Source organism: Scleropages formosus, chromosome 15 (genome assembly GCF_900964775.1).
Source record: "Scleropages formosus chromosome 15, fSclFor1.1, whole genome shotgun sequence".
NCBI lineage: Eukaryota > Metazoa > Chordata > Actinopteri > Osteoglossiformes > Osteoglossidae > Scleropages > Scleropages formosus.
The window spans coordinates 5,767,403-5,789,192 of NC_041820.1; the positions used below are offsets into that span (position 1 = coordinate 5,767,403).

At 54.4% G+C, this 21,790-nt stretch overlaps 1 protein-coding gene across 7 annotated transcripts in view; it reads left to right on the plus strand.

Moving 5' to 3' along the window:
• Positions 1–21,790, plus strand: part of tiam2a (TIAM Rac1 associated GEF 2a) — a 61,339-nt gene that overhangs the window by 24,064 nt on the left and 15,485 nt on the right. For 2 of the 7 annotated variants that reach the window (XM_029258240.1, XM_029258241.1), the window contains 13 exons: positions 1,979–2,086; positions 2,584–3,702; positions 7,059–7,494; positions 7,997–8,169; positions 9,015–9,239; positions 11,904–12,089; positions 12,378–12,527; positions 14,669–14,725; positions 18,933–19,097; positions 19,889–19,993; positions 20,087–20,165; positions 20,331–20,420; positions 21,298–21,537. In XM_029258240.1, the coding sequence (XP_029114073.1) occupies positions 2,590–3,702; positions 7,059–7,494; positions 7,997–8,169; positions 9,015–9,239; positions 11,904–12,089; positions 12,378–12,527; positions 14,669–14,725; positions 18,933–19,097; positions 19,889–19,993; positions 20,087–20,165; positions 20,331–20,420; positions 21,298–21,537 (3,019 nt within the window). In that variant the 5' untranslated portion in view covers positions 1,979–2,086; positions 2,584–2,589. The other 5 variants (XM_029258242.1, XM_029258245.1, XM_029258246.1 and 2 more) reach the window with 5 other exon arrangements.

A 21,790-nucleotide genomic window follows, 5' to 3' on the forward strand; every position in this document is an offset into this window, starting at 1 on the left:
TCTGGGAGTCTTTCGGGAGAGGGGCCCTCGCTCTGCGTAGATAGACTAGTGTGTGCATGGAAATCGGGTGCTGGAAGCGGAACGAGGGTCCCCTCCGCTGTGAGGCTCCAGGAGAAGAGCGCAGAAGCGGACGTGTTCGCACCGCGGCCCATCGGAGAGCGCAGCACACCAGAGCCCCCGCGGAGGGCATCCTCCAATGCCCCAGAGGGACACGTGCTGAATGTTTACCATAGGTAAACACTCCGTTCGTTTTTGTCCTAACTGTTGCCAGGAAGACTCGAAGATCCCGTGGAACTGGCCCCGTAACAACGTTTTTACCACGTCCGGCGTGTTTCACTTTGACCCTCAGCGCTTATATCCCCGCCTTAGTGCTAATCATAGTCAGGAGGCGGGTACGAGAGGTGAGTTACAGCTTGGGTTTCAGCTTTCCGCAGATCCGGTGGTCCATCGTGTCCCAGTCGAGGCCCTTTACACCTGATGGGGGTGTTGTCACACCTTCTTCGCTCTCCCTTTCCCTGACCCCGTACTTGAGGCCGCAAGGAAGCTGCTCGGACTTGCCCTGGCACCTGTCACCACCTCTAGGGGTGGCGTGTCGACAGAGCTGTACGTAATCCTCTCGTCGGCCTCCGCTGTGGTGGACCGGAGGTCACGTGACTCGAAGGTGTGCTCATCTCATCGGTGAGAGCATGAGGAAAGGACCTGGGCTTTTGACGCCACCAGACGGTTCATGTCAGAGCCATGGGCTTTATTTTCATGTGCCTTATGCTTTACTACGCCTTGCTCTTCGGGAGGGTCGTTTTCCATTTGTTTTGTTCACTCTAGAGGACATTTTTAAGCGTTTCTCCAGAGCTCTACACGCTACAGTGTGATCGGTGGCCCTTATGATTTTACACGGTACCCTGGTTTGGGGGTAGGGCTTGGATAACTTGTTTGAAATCTTAAAAGTATATCCAAAAACTTCTCTTTTTTTTTTTATTGTTGACTGGGTCATATCTCAGTAGGATATATAGTTTTGCGCTGTGGCATTAGACTTGCATTAGAAGCCTTGGTATTAGTATGTTTTCCAGCGTATATGGAATCAAGCGGACCCTCTATACCTTTTTTAATGGTTCATGTAGTACAAGGTGCCACTAAGAATATTTGCTGTGGTTCTGGGTTCGAAGCTCCCCATTTGTATGCGGTGTTAAAACGCCTTGACGCTGAACATCACACACACCGTATGACACGCTGCTCTGCAGAGCGCCTCCAACCCAAGTACAGAACCTGCTTGTGCGTGTTACTTGTCCATCTGTCCCAGCGGGGCGGCGTGGCGTCCGCTCGCACGCGTGCCGTAAGCGTGCCGGTCGCGGGCCGCCGCGTCCCCCCGTCGGCCTCGGGAAAGTTTTCCTCGACGCGGCTCCCTCTGGCGCTCGCCGGAGGCCGAACTTGGCAGCGCGGCCCAAGAATGCGAATAGCGCGGAATTCCGGGGTTTAAAAATAAACAGTGGGGCAAACTGAAGTCTGCTTTCAGAAACGTTCCCAAACCGCACGGGCAGGAGTCGCCGAGTGCCGCGGAGCCGGAAAAATGCAAGTAATGTTTATATTTTGAAGGGGGTGGGGAATAATGAGGGTTTTGATTCTGGAGGCGGCAGCAGCTGGAATAGAGAGGCTTTTACATCCCGCGAGAGTCCGGCAGAGGCGTGACGATGGCGAGCCGCGGTAACGTCGGAAGTTCGCGCTGAAGTAAGCGGCGCGGCGAAGCGGCCTCCGAGGACCCGGGAGGGAAAGACTCGAGGGGGGTCGAGGACCGTTTCGGCCTGGGAGGGCGAACCTTTTCTTACGCCGTTCCGGAACGGTTAAAAATGGACTTTCGCCACGTCGGGGCCTGTCGTCGTCTTAGGAGATGGCGCCAAGCCGATCGAGCGCTCCGGATCTGCGGCTCCTTTCGCCTCTTTCCGTCGGCATCAGGCAAACCCGCCGTGCTGTGTGTTCTCCGCAGATGAGCCGGAGAGCGGTGGACTGCTGTCTGAGAGAAGAGGACGAGGAGGTGCGTTCACAGGGCCATGCGGACCGCTGGGGTTTCCACTGAGCACTGAAGCTAACGTTGGTGAGTTGTCGGCTCGGGGCCTCGGGGGTGGGTGGCAGGGCCTTTGGGGGATGAAGCAAGGACTAAGAAGAAGCTGGAATGTTCCTCCGGTTAAGAGCAGCGGAGCCGAATGTTTTTTTTTGCTCCTGAGAGGACAAGGTCTCGCTCTCACTTCTCAGATATTTTCTCCTGGCCTTGAAGGGGGAAAAAAAAAAAAGATGGATTACATTTGCTGCTTATTTTTAGACTTGGTCGTGGAACTCCCCGAAACACTTGAAATTCTGCTAGAATCAGCCGGGGGCTAATGACTGGAAATTGCATAATTTAGAACATCCCTTTAAAAGGTATTTAAAAGTTCATGGATGTTTAATGCTGACCCATGACTGATTTGAATTAAATTTTGCATAAATTGATGTTCGAGATGAAACTCGGGGAGAAAGAAGTCGCTACCGTCCGTCTTCCGCAGGATGTTACCATGTGCGAGATTTTTCTTTTTCTTTTTCTTTCTTCTTCTCTAGATCAGAATGGGCAATTCTGAGAGCCAGTACAGCATCCAGGGGTCCAAGGGCACCAGTTTTATCCTACCGAGGAAACAGAAGCCCTGCTCGCTCAAGTTCCGCTTGCCTAAGGAAGAGGTCCTGTCTCCTCACAGCTGGTGGAGGGGTGGCGCTGGGGGTCCGGGGTACAAGTCCCGGGCCGCTGGGCGAGGCTGCATATCCCAGCACAAGAGCGGCCAGCCTTACGTACCCCGCCACTATGACTACATCAGTAAGGGTGGCAAGGTGGGCGCTGGCAGCAAGCCGCTGCCGCACTCTCCGGAGAGATCTGGGCAAGCGGGTGGCGTACACCAGTTGTTGGAGAACGGCTTCCACTATGGCAATAGTACGCCGAGCCAGGGGACTGCTGTCAAGATGGCCAGCGGAGAGCTCAACGGGCACGCCTGGAACGGCCGTCGACCATCCCTGGGGAAGGACTCGTCCTCCAACAGCTCCGATAGGGACAAGAGCAGCCCCAGGGTGGTCATCAAGAAGGACGGCACCCTGCGGGTAGAGTTCACCAACCACAACCGACTGGTTCCGGACGAGTCGGCCGGACCGGTACAGCTGCTCAAGTTCTCCCCCACGGTGGAGTCGACGCCCAGTTGCCGCACCTCGGCACCCGACGACTCGCCGACGGACCCCACCGTCAGAACCAGCAAGGGTAGCTCCTTGAGTTCGGAAGGCTCCTGGTACGACTCGCCTTGGAGCACTGGGATGGAGCTCAGCGACCCAGACAACACGTGCTCCTTGGGTCCGGCAACAGAAAAAAGGGCGTTTGGTGACGGCGCCTTCCCGGGCTCCTTCTCCGAGCTGTACAGGGACCCCACCATGTCTGCCACCTTCCCTGCAGTAAGTAACCTGTCGACGCAACTCCTGAACGTCCCTAGCACTGGGCACCGGGCTTCCTTTGCCTCCGTCGTGGACGTACCCACCGAGGAGGAGTGCCCAGGTGTCCGGCAGTACGGGTCCTACACTCTGCCCTGCCGAAAAGCCCGGCCCGGCCCGGAGGGTCCTTCCAAAAAGAGTTCCCTGAAGAGCCGCATGAGACACTTTAGCGACTGGACAGGAAGCCTGAGCAGGAAGAAGAGGAAGATCCAGGTGAGATACTTGGCTGCTTAGCTTCACACGGTAGACCTGAGCAAACTCCCGTGTTGTTCTCATGTTCGCCCGGGTTAACGCAGTGAGTTCTCTTGGACTAAAGGCTCACGTGAATGAATAAATATGAATATAAATGTGAGCGTCTTCACTGGTGCATATTTTTCTCCTCCCATCCTCTCGTCAAATTCAAATGCGCACACGCAGCGCACACGCATGAAAGCTCACTTCCTTCCTCATCCTTGTCCAGGTGACCGTCAGCTTTTACTCCACAGGGGATTTTTTAATTTCTAGCGTGTCCCAGGGCTTGGCAGGGACACGCTGTAATTTTCCAGTTATCTGGGGAGGTGGCGGCCGTTGGCCCGACAGCCTCTTGGCCCCGGGATAACCTGGCCGGCGGGGCGCTCTGCGGTCGTGCAAAAGGAAAAATCGCCCGTTCCCTCCCACCACGTACGTTGGCCGCCTCATACCACAGATGCAGCATTAGCTGTCCAGGAAGGCGGCGAAACGTACGCTGTTGGCTCCCACGTTAGCGCTGCGAAGCTAATGCCGGGAGGTGAAATTCGGCTGAACCGGGACTATAGGATATTTTGAAGGCAACGATGAGGAACCAAGCGGAGCTTTCTTCGTGGATTGCGCTTTCGTGGGAGTGGGTGAGCCGAACCGGGCCCGCGCGGTGAACCGCATCGCATTTTACGGGGTCGGGCCGGGTCGGGGTCAGGGTTAGGGTTAGCTTGCTTTGCTTAAGGCGTGACTGCTGCGGGGGTCGGGGGGGGGAGGGAAGGATATAAATCAGAGCTTTTTGTTGCTTCCATTTCTGTTGGCTTTGTACGAAACTTCTGTCCCTGATGCTGAATTACATGGGGACGTGTTCGTGCCAGTGCTGTGTCTGCATGACGTTCCGCATAAAGGGATTTATGCTAAATGTTCGAAATCCTCTCTCTTCCCGAATCGCGCTTAAGTGCGTATCCAAAAGAGGACAAAGTAAGGAATGCAAAGTTTGGGAATTTGAGGACAGATGAGTCGGGAGTCAGTCCTCAGTCTCCGACGCTCGTGGGAACAGGCTTCAAAAACGACGTGCGCGGAACGATCCGGAATCCTCGGCCCGGGCCCGGCAAACGGCTGTCGCGTTACGCGCTCAAGCGTGTCGCCCGGGGGAGATTATGTGGCGCTAATGCTGCCGACGCGCTTGTCGTCCAGCTGCGGGCTGATTGATCGCTCCACGTTGCGTCGGGGCCACGAAGTACGTTCCCTTTGAATTCGACAATTACGCGAAACGTAAACTTTGCAGTGATTTATGCGAGGCAGAGCTCTGAAACCAACTCGTTTCAAGTGGAATTTCTGGACACGAAGTGGCACGAAATGTCTTTATATACTTTCTGTGTGAATCTCATATAAATTTGCATTACCTGCCTTGAATGAGTTTAATGTTACCGCCCATTCGATCTTTTCCCCCCAAAAGTCGGTGGTTAATTTGCGCTCGGAAGGGTACTTTTTAAATTGCTCGTAATGACCGTACAAAACTGAATATATTCTCCATCTTAAAAGGAATAATTTGAGAATTAAGTGGCAATTTTCTAATGCATCAGCCGAACTTTTAAATGGATTTTAAAAGGTCTGACATGAGAATTGCGGTGGACTTTGTTGTGGATGAAGGTTAAACTTTCTTCTTGCCGTTTCTTAAGGTGGTCGCTGTGTGAAACGGAGCTTCACCCGCGTGACCCGTACGGCTCAAATGCCTCAGTGTGGGGCATGGAGGTCCGGTCAGGGAGGGCCGGCCGGTCGGTCAGCTGTGGTTATTCCAGTCTCGGAGCCACCTTCCCCTCTTAGATTAACTCCTCGCCCTCAAGCTTCCTGCTCCGGCGGTCTAATCTGCACGTACGAGGACCTGCAGGCCGGATTTGACGTCCCAACTCGCTCGCAGCCTCGCTCTGCGGCGCTCGGGTGGTTTGACAAAGTTTCCGGAGGGCCGAGACCACTCGGATTCATACGGCCCGCGGCATCTGCCTCTGGGACTCTAAAGGCCTCTTTAGACTTGCTGAAAACCATCAAGCGTGGCTGTTTCGGAAGGAGCGGTGCAGCGGGTAGCGCCGGTGCCCAACAGCTTCTGGATTCTGCGCTCGGATCTGGGTTCAAATCCAGCTCAGTCTGTGCAGTATTACGTTGCCCTCGTGTGCATGGGTCTCCTCCTACAGTCGAAGAGCACGCGTGGAAGAAGGCGATGGTAAACCGCTTCCGTACCCTCACCTACCTTGGAAACCCTTCAGCTGGTCACGAAGAGTCGGCTTTGACTCGATAGCACTTATCCGTTTGCAAGAACTTTCCCAAACGTAGCAGAATGTCATTTTGCTGTTCTGTTTTTATAATCTGAAGAGAGTTTATCCCACGCTGATGATCAGAACTCAGCTGGTATGCACAGACTTCCCGCTCGGCGTTAACTCCTCGGGCTGCTGCTCGTTTGGAGCTGGGTTCCAGCCGAGGCCTGAATCACTTAATTGAGCCAATATTTGACTTCGTCAAAACAAGCCGCCATGCCGAGCGAGTCTTTCCTCCCCATCGACTCCAGGAGGCCTATAAAACTACAACTCTCTGGATCCCTTCGGTGCGTGTTCGGGAGGCGGGGCGGAGATGGGGGCGCGGGAGTGTTTCCGCACAGAGCCCAGGGAGGGCGTGTACGATCCAAGCCCGCCGTTCTCGCTCACAGCCACCGGCTGCTGTCATTCCAAGCCTTCTCTGGGAATTGGTGTTCTCTGCTGCTTTTACTGTGCCCCCCCCCCCCCCCCCCCCCAGCAGGGAAGCTCGGCGAGCCGGTCGGAGGGGCGGCGGGCAGCCTTAATGACAACCAGCTGCTGAACTGCCAGGCCTGGGCTGTGCCACTGACGCTCCGCGTGTGTGTGTGAGCAGGGGAGAATCCGCGCATGTTAATTTAACTGAGCGCCAGTAGGCTTTCGGCTCAACAAAGAGCGTCAGCCGCATATAAAGAAGTGTGCCTCGTTGGCCTGCGGGGTGACTCATTTCAAGTGCAGGCTCCTTTACCGTAGTGTTACCCTGTTATAGGACAGTCGTCTGGCGGGTTGTTGTTAATGCGCATGGCAGCTTTGCCTTTAGCGTTTCTTAAATGAGTACATGTTGCAGTCCTTACCGTGGTGCATTACCCGTGGGCCTGGGGCCGGCTCATACGCGAGGGCATCGTTAACTGACGTTGTTGAAATGATGGAATTACTTACAGTTAAACAGATAAACGTTTATCTGCTCGGCTGTAAATTCCACAGCATTTTTTGTCCGATGTCACCGTGACATTATCTGGTTGTATAGTAAACCAGCCCTGGTCTCAGAGTCGCGTCCTTCTGGTCCCTCAGCATCCCAGGAGCAAGGAGGGCAGCGAGTTCTTTGACAGCGGTGTGGATGGGCTGACGGCCGACACCAGCTCCCCTTCGCAGGTCTCCAGCCTCCTCTGGTACCCGGGTGCAACGCAGCCCCCGCCGGCCCGCAGCGAGTCGGCCGGCGCCCTGCACGGAAACGACGCTTTGCGGCAGAACATCTACGAGAACTTCATGCGCGAGCTGGAGACGGGCAGCGGGGCGGAGCGGCGGGGCGCTTCCACGGAGACGGAGGAGACCAGCAGCGACTCGCTGGGCTCCCTGGAGCAGCTGGACCAGCTCTTCGAGAAGGAACAGGGTGTGGTGCGCAAGGCTGGCTGGCTCCTCTTCAAACCCCTCATCACCCTGCACAAGGACCGGAAGCTGGAGCTGGTGCCCCGGCGCAAGTGGAAGCAGTACTGGGTCACGCTCAAAGGTGAGGGACGCAGGACGTGAGGTCGTAGCTTGACTCGTGCTCATATGCAGAGGTGGGTTTTCAGGCAGCGTGACACCATGTATTCATTTTTGAATTTGGCCAAAATGCTCAGGACTTCAGTAGCCAGTCAGGATTTAGGGAGAGGAGCTCAGTGAGAGCGATTCTCCCATCATGGGACAGCAGGAGAGTCCAGAGGGGAAACTGGATTTTTTTAAAAAATTTTTATTTTTAAAGCGGAGCCTCGGTCCACCACGGAGCTTTCGTTGCTGCCCAGAGTAACTGATCCAGAGCACAGTTCTAACTGGAGTCGTGACATCTCATTAAGCCTGAGCCAAGAATCTACTGATCTCCAGACATTACCTCATACACGAGTCAGGAATTTTTATTTTCTCCTTTCCTTGTGCGATGCAAGAACTTGTTTGAACATCGACGACCTTGTGTTCATCACGGTCCAGAAATGGCAGCTTATCAACACTTCCTCGCCCCCCCCTCGCTTTCCCAGGGTGCACGCTCCTGTTCTACGAGACGTACGGGAGGAGTCCCACGGAGCAGGAGCCCTCCCCGCGCTACGCGCTGCTTGCCGAGGACAGCGTGGTGCAGTCCGTCCCGGAGCACCCCAAGAAAGAGAACGTCTTTTGCCTGAGCAACGCCTACGGGGATGTCTACCTCTTCCAGGTGCGCCTCCGTCTCAAACCCTTCCCCCTGCCCCATTCTCACCGGCGCTGTCCGGCTCGAGCGTGCGGAACGCGCCATGCTCTTGCCCGAATCACGCAAATGCCGAGTCGAGCTCCGGCTCAGAAATGAGGACCATAAAAAGGTATTTATTTTTAGTGGAACGCGTAATGCTTTTTTTTTTATTATTATTATTTTTTTTAATTAAAAAAGCCACATCGGTTCTGCTGACATGTCGGCAACTTGAGTCTCCTGTTCTGGCCACACGTGTCACCAGAATTGGTACGGCTTTTAAAAAAGCGTCATCGGAAGAAGAACCATCGTTTCCTTCGTACGTGCGTATCCGTTTCGAAAGGACTCGTAAAATATTAAAGACGGGTAGCGGTGCGTAAAGGAATGAGAGGAGACGGCCAGCGTGGTTTGGAGTTGTTGCGCCGTGCGCGTGTCTGTCTGTCGCACGTAAATTGCCAGCTGTTGGCCTCATGTTTTATAGTCGCGGAAAGGGAAGCCCTGTCCTGGCATCGAGCGTGTGCCGTTTGCTCTTCTCCGTACCGGGGTACAACCTCGGTGGTGTGCGAGACATACGTCGTCAGTGCGATGGCCCGAGAGTGCGGCAGAGCTGCGTAGCGCTGCGTGCCTCGCACGCGCGGCGTAGCCTCGAACGGAACCCTCTGTTCCGCCATCGAGCGAGTCGGTCCGGGTTCGAACCCTCAAGCCTCGTTGTCTCCGGAGGGGAGGCCATGGTGGGCCTAAAGGAGCCCGGGAGAGCAGTTCCCTCTGTGTGTGCACGCAAAGAGATGTCGCCATACGGATTAACGCCTCGGTCGCTCTTCCTCCTTTACTCCCAGGCTACCAGCCAGACGGACCTGGAGAACTGGGTAACGGCGGTCCACTCGGCCAGCGCCTCGCTCTTCGCCAAGCGCCACGGCAAGGAGGACACGGTGCGCCTGCTGCGCAGCCAGACCCGGGGTCTCCTGCAGAAGATCGACATGGACAGCAAGATGAAGAAGATGGCCGAGCTACAGCTGTCTGTCGTCGGCGACCCCAAGAACCGCAAGGCCATCGAGAAGCAGGTAAGAGCGGGGCGATGACACCCCTCGGAGACGGCGGGGTGGGTCGTTCTTCCTTATGGGCCCAAAGGCAGTTTATTCCCCCTAATGGACGACAAAGTGCTTCATTCCCTCTTAGCGGTTTGATAATTCCTTAGGCCAGCATTGAAACTTATTCAGATGTATTTTATTAAGCAGAACTCTCAGCTTTTACTCTGTTTATTTATTTTTTTTCTTTGAATTTGTGCCAATTTTAATACCACAGAAACATAATTTTCTACTACGGTAGTTTTCAGGGGAAGGAGTGATTTGGCCAAAATTCAGCGCACCCACAAGCGGGTATGTTTTGTCTAATACTTACGGGGCTCGAGAGAGATTGAACACACGCACACACACACACACACACGCCTGCATTACACGTTGCGTTCAATTTGTATTCCAGATGTTTTTACAGTAACGGGGCTCTTGCCCCGCATTATTCCAGTGTTGCTGCCCCAAGAGGGAACCAGATGAAAACACTGATTTGCCTGCAGAAAAGAATGCTTTGTGCGTGTGCACATGCCAGAGAATCACGGAGAGCCACTTATCAGCTGAGTTTCCTTCCACTCTGATAGAAACGAGTAAATAAAGCAGGATTTATAGCAAGGTAATTAAGGAAGGAGGTAAGTCCGCCCCGGAGCCCTTTGTTCCAAATTAAACACATGTTTCTCTCTGGGAGAAACGGTGAGAGATGAGGCAGGACAGGGAACAACCCCCGGAGCCAGGATTCTGCCCCTTTCTGAACATTCTGCTTCACTTAAGCGGCCGCTGCTGCGCTCAGCCTTTCGGGACCCGTCTGTCGGCTGGCCGGCGTCCCCTCCGACATGGAAACAACGGCAAATGGAAGCGGTTTGAAAGCTGGAAGGGGATGCCTGCGGTTGTGTTCTTCGGTGCGGTCGCTGCGAAATGCAGCGCTGCTGTTTCCTTTTAGGACGGTGCCACGGAGCAGGAAGGTCTAGAGACGGGGGTTAAAGGTCAGGAGGCGAGGTTCGCCGGCGGTGGCGCTCGGCTTCGCGAAAACCCGCCGGAGAAGGGGGCGCGGATTCCAGCCCCCCCGTCTCCAGTGGTCCCCGGTCACTTTGATGTCCTGCTCCCTGCCCCCTCCCCGAAATCAATCCCAGCCGCCCTTTTGAAGTCCCCGAAGAATGCCGTCCCGCTTCAAACGGTCCCATATCTGTCCTTTAGGGAGCTCGGAGGGCTGTAAAGGAGAGGAACGTCCGTAACCGAAACGCGCCGCACGACGTTTGACGAGAGGTGGAAAAATGTGACCGGAAGGCGTGGCGTTCGAGCTCTTTGACTCACTTATCCAGATGGACGCAAGATGGGGCGGCTGCGACTACGACTGCGACTGCGACAGCTCGCGCTTGGGCTCTCTGGGTTTCGGAGGGCAGGACGGAGGGAAACCGCATCTCTCGCCCAGGAGAGAACCCCCTCTGCTGCGTACTGCGGCCTTTTCTGCCCGAGAGCAGATAATAGCATCCTAGATTGACCCACTTAGAGAGATTTTGATGCCCAAGTTAATGTAGATTAGAGTCTTATCTTTAAATAGTGTCGTCATTTGTGGATAAGGTTCTTATCGTGGAGCGGTTACATAAAAAAACGCTTGTAAAACGGCAAATGATGGCTCCATCGACTTCTCAGCCCGCATGCCAGAAAGCAGTGCTCTTAGGAACGCGTGCTATCACTTTCTGTGCAAACACACATTTTCATTTTATTTCTCTTGGAGGAACATTTGCCCTTTGGGAGCAGCCAAGGGGCGTGTTACTCGGATGGGTTCGGCGCCAAAGAGGAAGAAGGATGTTCCTTGACGAAGCTTGGCAGGACCTCTTTGTTGATGCTGGTGATGCTGGTGATGATGAGGACGCTAATTGACTACGTGGAGGAGGGGGTTCTATTTGGCGCAATAAAGAACCAAATCCGGTGTCAAAATTCTGACTTAAATTTGTGTAAAAGTCGTGGCTTTTGCCCTTAACTAAATAGGCTGCTTATCCTTTTTTCTGAGAATACTTTGTTTTAATGCTCTTAATGTTGTCATGGTGACACAGGCGCTTCATTAACCTGATCTGAAACCGTGAGATTGCAGCTTAAACGAATTTGCACCTTGTTTCCTGTCTTTCGGGGATAAATGTACAGACTCCGTGCGAAGTGCAAGATGTGAAAAATAATCGCCGCATTAACTTGGCAGGATTGCGTTAGTATTTACGTTTGCATTTGTGCTTTTGGCAGATGCTTTTCTCCCCTGTGACGTACAACTCGGAGCGAATAAAAAGCACTTTGAACAACAGACGAGGAGCTTTAGACACAGACCCAGGATTATCGAAGCACAGCTTGTCTCATAACTTTATTCTGCTGGTTCACATCACTCATCACATCATTCTCCCAGCTGACAAAATAGGCTGCTTGGTAATTTACTCGGTGTGAAAGGGTTTTTTGGCACATGCGGTTCCTCTCTTTCTGGGGGGTACGATCTGTTTCCTGTCACCCTCCTATTCTGACTTTTATTGCAGTGAATAACAGAGATTTCAAGGGGGAGTAGAGGTGGGTCCCCTGCCCACCAGCCCCACCCACCACATCTGAATGCAATTATCCCCTCCCCCCCGGAGAATTCTTCTTGACCTATAATGCCTCTCAATCCCCACACCCCCTCAGATCCAGCAGTGGGAGCAGAACCTGGAGAAGTTCAACATGGACCTGTTCCGCGTGCGCTGTTACCTGGCCAGTCTGCAAGGAGGCGAGCTGCCCAACCCCAAGAGTCTCCTGGCCACCGCCAGCCGGCCCTCCAAGGTGGCGCTGAGTCGCCTGGGCATCTTCTCAGTGTCCTCCTTCCATGCCCTTGTGAGTGGTGTGTGCGTACGTGCGTATGTCTGAAGTCCAGGGGCAGCGGTATCGTCGTGTGTAATACATATATGTATGAATCATATCTGAAAGGCATGCGCGAATTGTGCGGGGACACTTTCTACACTTTTCACTTTATTTTTGATCCATTTATAATCATTTGTTTTTTTTGTTTTTTTTTTCCGCCCTCAAATTCTTAGCAGACACTCAGCCGGAACATTGCTCTACGTGTCGGTCTTCACCGTGTCAGTCACTGGCGTGCGTTTCCTCACTGTGACTTTCGCTCAGGTTTGCTCCCGTGACGAGGCCACCATGCGGAGACGTTCGCTTTCAACCTCCCAGAACATGCGGTGCAAGAGGGGGCTCTTCTCCTCCTCCCTCAAAGGCCTGGACAACTTGACCAAGCGGGGACGGGAGAAGAGACCGTCCGTGTCGCAGGTTCGAACCCTTCCCGTCCCTCCCTGCCCCATGTGGGGATAGTAACCCGCCCGGTTGCCCCATCCTTGCGCAGCAGGCTTCGCGGGTGCCGGTCCCCTTCTGTTCCGCATCCTCTTCCGTCCTTGTGTCCTCCGTGTCGGGAAGAGCAAGAGTCGCCAGACATAAACATGTCGCAGCACTCCAGTAGGTGACCGTCTGTCTCAAAACTGGTACTTTTCTCGCCAGGGTTTTGAAAGTTGCTTTCTTGTGCAATTGTGCGCACGCTGAAAATTTGCCAACGCAAGTGCAAAGCAGGGACTACTCGCTTCCTCTTAGCTTCATATTTAAACACTAACCTCAAATGCTCTCTAAGCGCAATCAGTTCTTGTCATAGTTCTGTTTCGGGTTGTGTGGGCACTGTTCTATTTCTTTAGAGTCTAAAGGCCACAGTCCAGTAAAATGTTATTTCAGTGTCTGCTTCCTGTGAGTTAAGGCCCCCGATTTCTCTGCATTTCCATTGAAAAATCTAAAGTCGATGCTGTTTTTTTCTTCCGAAAGTGAGGCATAAAGACCTTTTTTATTCCCTCAGAAGTTCTGAGTCAGTCGTTGCATGATTCATCCCTGCGGTGATGCTGACTGATGGGTGCCGGCTCTCTCCCGGAGCGCTCGGTTCTGATCCAAATGTAGCCGCCGCAAGTGCCGCTGCCCTGTGACGAAGTGGACGTGCGCACGGTCAAAGGACTCCCTCCCAGCGACCACAAGGTCTCCTCTGAGCGCGCAGAACGCTGCCGTGAGCCCCGTGGAGACACGCGGAGGGAGGGCAGGACTGGCAGATGAATTATTAATAGCCATTATGTGGGGAGAAGTGCAGCGAGCGGTACTCCGCCCTGCAGCGACACACAGATGGTGCGCGTAAACCTGCGGTGTCTTGCGTCACGCCAGAGGACCCGGGAATGGCTTTCCCGTTGGGGGAAACTTCATGACAGCGGAAGGTTATAAATTCTCAGTATGATGCATCTCGAAGATGCATCTGCCCCTGCTTTGCCTGCATGACCTTACAGGACCTTCTCGGGGGAAGTGTGAAGGAGTTTTTAATAGCAGAATGTGACACACCACAGGGTGTTGGGTTCAGTGAGCGACCAGCCATGGAAGAGTAGTGGTCAGACTTCCCTTAAAACTCTACTGACAAAATGGACTGAAAGAGGAAGGAAACGGCTGTTCGTCCCGCAAGAAGAAAGAACAAGACCGTCGATCGTTTAACCGCGAGACAAACGTAAAGCATGCATCTGCTTTCCAACCGTTCCAACACCAACGTTGTAGACACCGGTCCAAACCCCCTAATAACTTTTCTCTAGCAGATTTTCTGAACTTGGAACTCGACGCCTTCTCCTCGGGCCCTCGGAGGCCAACCTTTTGTAGAGAGTTCCTTGGCCGCACCTGGTGCTCGTTGCCCCTTTACCACGCTTTCTGAGTGGTGCTCAGCCTGGGAGAGTGGGCATGGTTGGGTCGAGACCTGCCACACAACCTACCTTTTACCGTATCAGAACTGCGTTTCTGAATCTTGTCTACAAGAGCCGTGGGCCATCAGGCTCTCATTGGACAGTGTCGTCTTGTCCCTCTGGGGTATCCCCGTCTCAGCCTAGAGTATCTCCTTGTCATTGCGGGTATACCCTTCTCAGCAGAGGTGTCTCCTCATCTTTTGGGAGCATCTCCTCATCAGTTGAGGTGTCTCAGTTCTTGGAAGCATCTCCTCATGAGTTGGGTTATCACCTCATTTTTTTGGGTGCCTCCTCACCTGTGAAGGGTGGTGGGCCAAGGTCCATTGAGGATCCCCGTCACTGTCACAGGAGGGAGCCTGTAGGACAGACCCAGTCCTCGGGTGTGTTTCCTCCTCTAGTTACACGAGTTCTAATTTCAGCACTGCTACGCTCACTTATTATTTCCAGTGAAGCCTCAAAGGTTGGGATTTTTCCCTTTTTAAAATCTCTTAACAGAAATAGTATCAAAGCAAGAGGTTGTTCTACTTTTTAATTAAATGCAGGCTGGAAATGCACGTCTCTTTTATAGGGTCCTTGTTGCCGGGGGTTGCCATGTGTTGAAAAATGACAGAGCTGATTTTTTTCGTTTCACCAACGCTTGAGTGGTGCCTTTTCATCTTGCAGATCTTCGAGACTAACGGTGGGGGACAGCCAAGTCATCTGCCTCCTTGTAGCTCCGAGGTGAGTTGGATTTTCGACAGCGCAAGTTGCGTTTTTTCGGTTTTCGTCCAAGTCTCGGCCGAGGCGGAGGAAAAGCCGCCGAACTCGTAGAGCTGGAGCCGCAGCAGCTCATCTGAGTTTTGTGGTTTGCAGATGCACCGTCTTAACCAGCATGGATTACCAGATCTGCAGATTCCTCCTGTGGAATAGGGAACCTGTGGAATACAGTGTGATGTACATCCTTGGAGATGTAGAGTACACTGTGCACTACCGCTCCGTCTTACCCCCTTGTCACATTGCACTCTCCTCCGTGTCCCTTTTGCTCTGCTTTATGTTTTCCATGGAGGTATGTTTCAGTGCACGGGTACTGGACCACCTTGGCCCCAGGTGAGACGTGGGTGACTCACCAGTGAGCACAGAAAAGGGAATTTGCAGAGGAGCGTAAAACATCTGTCCGGAGCCGTGTTCGTTTATGGCTCTATGTGTGGGCTTGCGCAGTTGGCGGAGCCCCAGCGGACCCTCCCTCGCTCCCTCGTGCGAGATACTTCTCTGTTTCTAATAAGATTTTATGGTCGCGGGCAAAGCAGGATGATGAGTCTGGTCTGGGTGCACCGCCAGAGGCACCGCTGGCAACCCACGCAGTTGCTACCGCGCAGCCAGCGTGACGAGCAGGACGAGCGCGTGGCAGTGGGAGCGGGGTTTTTAAAGCTCGCCCCGCTGACAGGTACTTGGACGCACGCTGCCATGACTAAACTCGAGAAGGGCGGCGCCCAATGTTTATAGATTGCGACGGCCCTCGACGATCCTGAGCCGATCGGATCCCGGGAGCGGAGGTGGAATGTCAGAAACGAAGGCCGGACTTCTATGTTTCGGTCAACGGCGGCGTTGAGCCGTGCCGAACCTCAGGACGGCCCCGGTCGGGCACATCGCGGAATGTCGGGGTTCTAATAAGCCCTTGCTTCGGAGGGACAGGCTCGCAGACCTGTGCGGGCGGAATGCGTCGGACACGGATCGTCAATCCTGAAACGGTTCGAAATGCCCCGGTTGAGACGCCGCAGCTGCGTATGCGTACGGGATTAACCGGAGTTCTCGTTTTCCAAGTTCTTTTCTTGTACGAGTGCCCAGGCATGTCTTTGTCCCTTCGCCTCAGCTGGTGTCGATGATCCAAAAGAACCAGGCCTCTGTCCTCGCTGGCATGCGGAATGGCTCCGGTGGGCAGCCGGTCGCAGAGGTGACCGTGGCCACAATAGGTCTCTTCACTGAAGCTGGTTTTGGAGCAAGCGGTCCACACCACCGCGTCAACATTGCCGAGGTGCTGAGGCCGCAGTGCCGCGGGTCACGAGGCTCCGCGGTTGAACCTGCGTCGGCAGCTGTGACGCCACCCGGCATGCCCCGCACCGGAGGTTAGGAGTCGGTCCAGAAACGGCGAGCACAGAGTCGTCTTTTCAAGCAGGTTGGCTCGACCGTGGATCTCGACGTTCCCGCCGCCCACCAGCGGACGTTCCTCCTCATCGGTGCTGAGACGTGAGCGTTCGGTCGTGTCAGCGTTTCCGCATTTACACTTGGGGATAAGCGCCTGAACCGTCTCGCTCCGTGATCCACTTATGGGAGGGAGATTCGGGGGGGGGGGGGGTGCACGTGGATCAGCCCCCCCTTCCCTTTGTGCTTTCGCAGCAGGCTGGTGATCCGTTGACTCAGGCGGGTGTGTTGGGAGTGGAGTTGAGGTGGTGGGGTGGGGGTGGGGGGGGGGGCTTCTTTAAGGGCTTCCAGAAACGGGGGCTCATTATTGTGCAGGAATGTTTCGGTTCAGATCCCAGGGCGCAGCCGGAGAATAAGAGCCCCTCGCCGGCCTGTTATCGGAGCACGCGGCTTCCCTCGGGCCCCACCTTCCCGTCTCTTCCACTTGGCGTAGAGAGGAGACCTTGTATTTCCCGTTTCTGGTCTCCCCCGGCAGGTCCGGGTCACCGTGCGGGAAATGGCGTCACCTCGACGTCTCGGCCGCGTCCCATTCCCAGCCGGTCGTCATCGGAACGGTCATCTTGAGCCGGACAGAACATCATGTCTCAAGAACTAAGTCAGCATTTGATCTTCCTCGCAAATATGGTTCACCACCGATGACCGGACTTGTAGGACTGGTTGACCAAAGTGTCATGCGTCTGAATTTTTCAAAATCATTTTGACATGATGTTTTGTTTAACGTGTTGACAGTTGTACGCTTGGAAATAACGTAATTCCAAGGATCATCCGTGCCCCTCCCGAACATTTATGAATGGGTGAAAAAGCGACGTGTATATTTTTTTTGAGTAACAATCTGGGTTTCATTTTACCGATTAAGGAAATGTACCGGTGGTCATGCTGCCATGGTGGATGATGGTGCGGCTTTTATAACACTTCCCTACCAAATCTGCACTTGGAATGAAATATTTTCTACTTTAAAATGAGGTTTTAAGAATTTGTGCTCCACTTTTTTTTCCAACTCTCGGAAAATATTTTTTTAAAAAAAAGAAGAAAAATATTGTGACACACCGGGCTGTACAGTCATTCCAGTGTCCAGTCACTTGAGGTCCAGAGGAACATGGATGAGCAACGTGTCTTTCCCACTCCTGTGGTCATTTGCTGCAATTTATGCCGCTCTTGATGTTGTCCAGTGTACACGTCTATAACGTACGTTTGTTTGACGCTGTTGCTAGGCGATGTTTCAAAGGGATGGTCGTTCCTGACGTGAAACCTCCGCCGGATGACTTCCGCCGCCCTTTGCTGTGTTTTCGCCGCAGTGGATGTGGCTGCAGATCAGGCTCCGTTGCCTGCGCGTCTGGGGTGCGGGCAGAGGTTCGGTTCGACTCCACCGCGGGCGTCCTCCTGTTGGACCGGCGGCTGGTCTTCGCGCCCCCGGCGGAAAGTCGTCCGGAGAACTCGAACGGAGGGACGGTTCGCGTGCTGCTGGGGAGCGGTTTGGGCCCTGGTACCAGCTGAAGGTTTTCCGGTCTGACCGTCATGTTCCGCTGGGGAAAGTCGGGCCGGCGCGGTAGGTGCCGGGGACCTTTTTCGGGAAAAAGACTCCAAAAGTCCCGAAAACAAGGCCTCCTTCACAAACCGTAATTTTGGATCGTTGTCATTTTCGGAAGCAGGCCCACTGGAACAGAGACGCTCTTTATTTTCGCCTTATTACGTTATGTTGCTTTTTCCTCGCGGACACCTCTTCGCGCTTGTTTGTCGAGGGGGGCGGCGCAGCGCCTTTCTGCGCGCCGCAGTTTTTCGCCAGGCGCCGGGTAAACGCGGGGACGGCCCGCGTTGCGAGACCCATCAAAGAGCCTCGTTGATTGCGCACGTGTGAAGGTGCGGCCGCCAAACGCGGTAAAGTACTTGGCGCTTCGCTCGGGGGGACGCGGTGACACACATCTACGCGGTTTCCGTGCGTCTGGTAAGACGCGGCTTCTCCGCGCCGCCTCCCCTCCCCCCGACTTTATAAACCGATTTTTAAAGTCTTCAGGGTGGGGGATCAGTCAGGCTTCTGAAGCGTAACGACAAGTTCTCTGCGGAAACTATGAGTCATGTGTTGTTGTTTTTCGTTTTTCGGCGTTCGGGTGAATTTATTCATAACGTCGCGAGTGTTCTTGTGGTCCGTCCAGAGGCTCCCGAGATTGAATGACGCGGCCGCAGTTTGCAATTCCGAGACATCGAGTCTCAACCGAAACCCAAGCGAGCGGTACTGAGACGCGGCGGCGGAGCGGCACGAAATTACTGGAGACCATCGCTCGTCTCGCTGGTCACGTGACGGGGAAATATCAGATGAGCTTCTTCTTAAATCCAGGCCGCCTCGCGTGTAGTAGCAGGTCTGATTGTGTTTGTAATAGATAACTGATCTTTACCAGGTAGCATGGTGGTGCAGTGGGCAGTGCCGGTGCCTTAAAGGTCCCGGGCTGTATCTTTGGACGTGGGTTTGAATCTGGCTCAGGCTGCGGGGAGTCGGTGTTCACCTTCCCGGTGCTCTGGTTTCCTCCCACAGTCCAAAGAGGTGTGTTTCGGGTGAACTTGTGACTCCAAATTGCCCTTCGCGCGCGCACGCGTGTGTGTGTGTGTGTGTGTGTGTGTGTGTGTGTGTAATGGGCTGGTGCTTTGGATGCTCTGGATAAGTTGTAATTCATCTTATAATTCAGTTCAGCCAACACGATGATCTCTAGCCATCAGGTGATGTCTCGTATCTCTCTTCTTTTCCTGGAAACAAAAGTTGGACGGCCTGGCAAACCACTGCTCTGTAGCGCCACCTGAAGGCAGCCGCTGGGACAGCAGCCCCGACACCGCGACCTGCGTGCACATGCCGGACGCCCAAGCGATCGCGGTGCAGATCAGGCGGGACCACGCGGTGCTGGATGTGCTGGCGCTCGCCTGCAAGGTGGGAGCACTGAGCCGGCGGTCTTCTCTCCATGTTGACTTTCAGAGGTCATTCGTTGCACGTGGCCCACGAGGAGGCGCAGCCACTTGTTCCACACCACCTATATGAAGGGCACATCACCTGCGTGACAGACAGTTCGCGGCGGGAGCTCACTGTCATGCTGCGACAGTCCATTTCCACAGGGGGGGGCACTGTGACCTCCCGGCTCCCTGTTGACCCGTTTAATTAAAAACGACCTTGTGGCGCAGCGGAGCGGAGTGGAAGGGAATAAAAATGTCTTTCGTTATTTGCGTGCATCCTGAGGTTTGTGTTCAGAACGTACCTCTGTAGCATAGTGGTTAGAGCTGCTGCCTTTGGACTTGAAGGTTGCAGGCTCAAATCCCACCTCCAGCTGCAGTGCCCTTGAGCAAAGTGCTTACCCTGAATTGCTCCAGTAAAATTACCCAGCTGTATAAATGGGTGAATAACTGTGGGAAGATTAACGTTGCCAGTCCCTATAGGGAAAAGTGTCAGATGCACGTAATGTAGGTGTAACCTGCGCGTTGGCGCATTTGTTCAGCCGCTTGTTCCGAACGCTTCATTTTTTGAGCGCAGATCAATGCTTCGTCGTTCGATGACCACCCGCAAACATTTTTTCCCACAAAATACCGTTCCGTCACCGCTTCTCCTCCCGTGCTCGGAAAAGCACCCGGTCGCGACGCCGGATGTTTCTCGGCTTTCGCGGCGGCGAGGCCGGAAGCGCGCGGGAGCCGAGAGTCACCGGCGCTCATTTTGCGTGTCGTTCTCCGAAGGCGAGGCAGCTGGACCCCGGCCTACACGGCATCCGTTTGCGGAGGAGCGCGGGCCGGAACGTGGAGGTGACCGCGGCGGGAGACGGCGAACTCGTCCGGGACCTGGTAAGGCCGCTACCGGAAGGTCCTGCCGCTTCCCTGTCCGCGTTCCCTCGTGCTGGCTGCCTCCACCTCGCTGCTTTCTGTTCTTCTCAACAGCTCTACGACGCGCTGGAGGTGTTCCCCCTCAACGTGCACGCGCTCCGCATGGCCCGGCCCTCCAGCGACGTCGACTTCGGTGAGTTCTCGGAGCTGCCGTAGACCTGGACGCGACTCGGTCCTCCCTCGAGACGCTTCGGCTTCGCCCGGAAATGACAAATGTGGAGATGCAACTATCGTGAAAGTACTTCCTGCTGTGCGGAGTCATTCTTTTAAGGTGTGCCCTTCCTCATGTCTCTCCCAGGTTTTGCAGTCACGGGCCACGTGGACGGCTTCGGGAACAGCCGGATCTTCGTGAGCGAGGTTCTCGCAGATGGCCTGGCTTTCTCCGAAGGTACGGTGTCGTGCTTATTGTGTTTATATAATAAAATATGTTTAGGGATGGGAGGTTGGGGCAGTCGTGTGGCGTAGTGAGTCGGAACGCTGCCCCCGGTCTCAGAGTCGCAGGTTCAAATAGCCCTCCCCTGAGCAAGGTACTTTACCTGAATTGCTGTAGTTGGAATTGCCCAGCTGTATAAATGGGTAAATAATTGTAGGCAGTTGAACATCGTCAGTTGCGTTGGACAAGAGTGTTTGTTAAATTCTGCTTTCGGTATATATTTCAGAAATTTAAGTGTGCATTTAAGTACAGAGCATTCAATGGGCTACAGGTGGCGCAGTGGTTAAGGTTAACGTGGGTAATGATTTGCAACCGGTCCCATGAAGTGTTTCTACTCTAGAACCCTCGAGAAAGGTGCCGGAACATCTACAGTAAAATTCCAGGTTGTACGAACAGTTATAATTGCCGGTTGTTTTGGATAAAAGCCTTGGCGAAGCACCAGATCATCTGCAGCGAAAACAAGAATTCTTTTGTTTTCGCCCTTTTTCGCGGAGCACAAAACGGACTTTGTTCAGAGCAGGCATCTGAGCAGCGCCGCTGGGGATGATGTCTATCGTCAGTCTGTATTCGCACCGCGAAAGGAAGGGGAAGGAAAGAGTCGCTATGTTCTGTGGGTGTTAGCGCAGTTTCTTGAGCCGCGTGGTCGTTTCCCGACGGTCACGCGCCCGTGTTCTCGCAGGGTGTCACTGCGGGACGCTGGACCGCGTGCGCCTTCCGTGACCGCCGCGGACACTCGGAGAGCATTTTTGCAGGGTGTCCAACGACATCGTCGCCGAGAGGTGCCGAGACATCCGGTCACTTCCTCACCGCCGCGCGCTTGTTGTGTCGGCAGGGCTGCGGCCGGGGGACGAGATCCTGGTGCTCAACGGGAAGGATGTGGCCGCCCTTGACTTGGGCCTGATGCAGACGTTCTTCTGGGAGCAGACCCTCGATCTGACCCTCAGGAGGGACGCCGCCGCAGACGAGCCGGGCACCCCGTGGCAAGACCCCTGCCCTCCCGTCCCCTTTCCCAACCAGTCGCAGCTCCTGGAGGAGTTCCTGGACCGTCACCACGGCACCCAGGTGTCCTCAGGTGAGACATTTGACCAGGCGCAGAAGATCTGCAGCCCACCTGCTGCCGAGCCTCCGCGTCACAGTCACACCACTGAAATGTCAAGCTGTCCGTGAAGCAGGAGGAGATCTGCTACAGCTCAAGATGGTGCGGAAAGACCTGTACGACGGAGACCGGATCGCCTCCGATGAACAAAGGCAGCGGTGTAACTTTTGGCTCGTTAATGAGGGTGGGGACAGCGGTGGGAGTTTTGGAAGACCCCCGCACGTGTTCT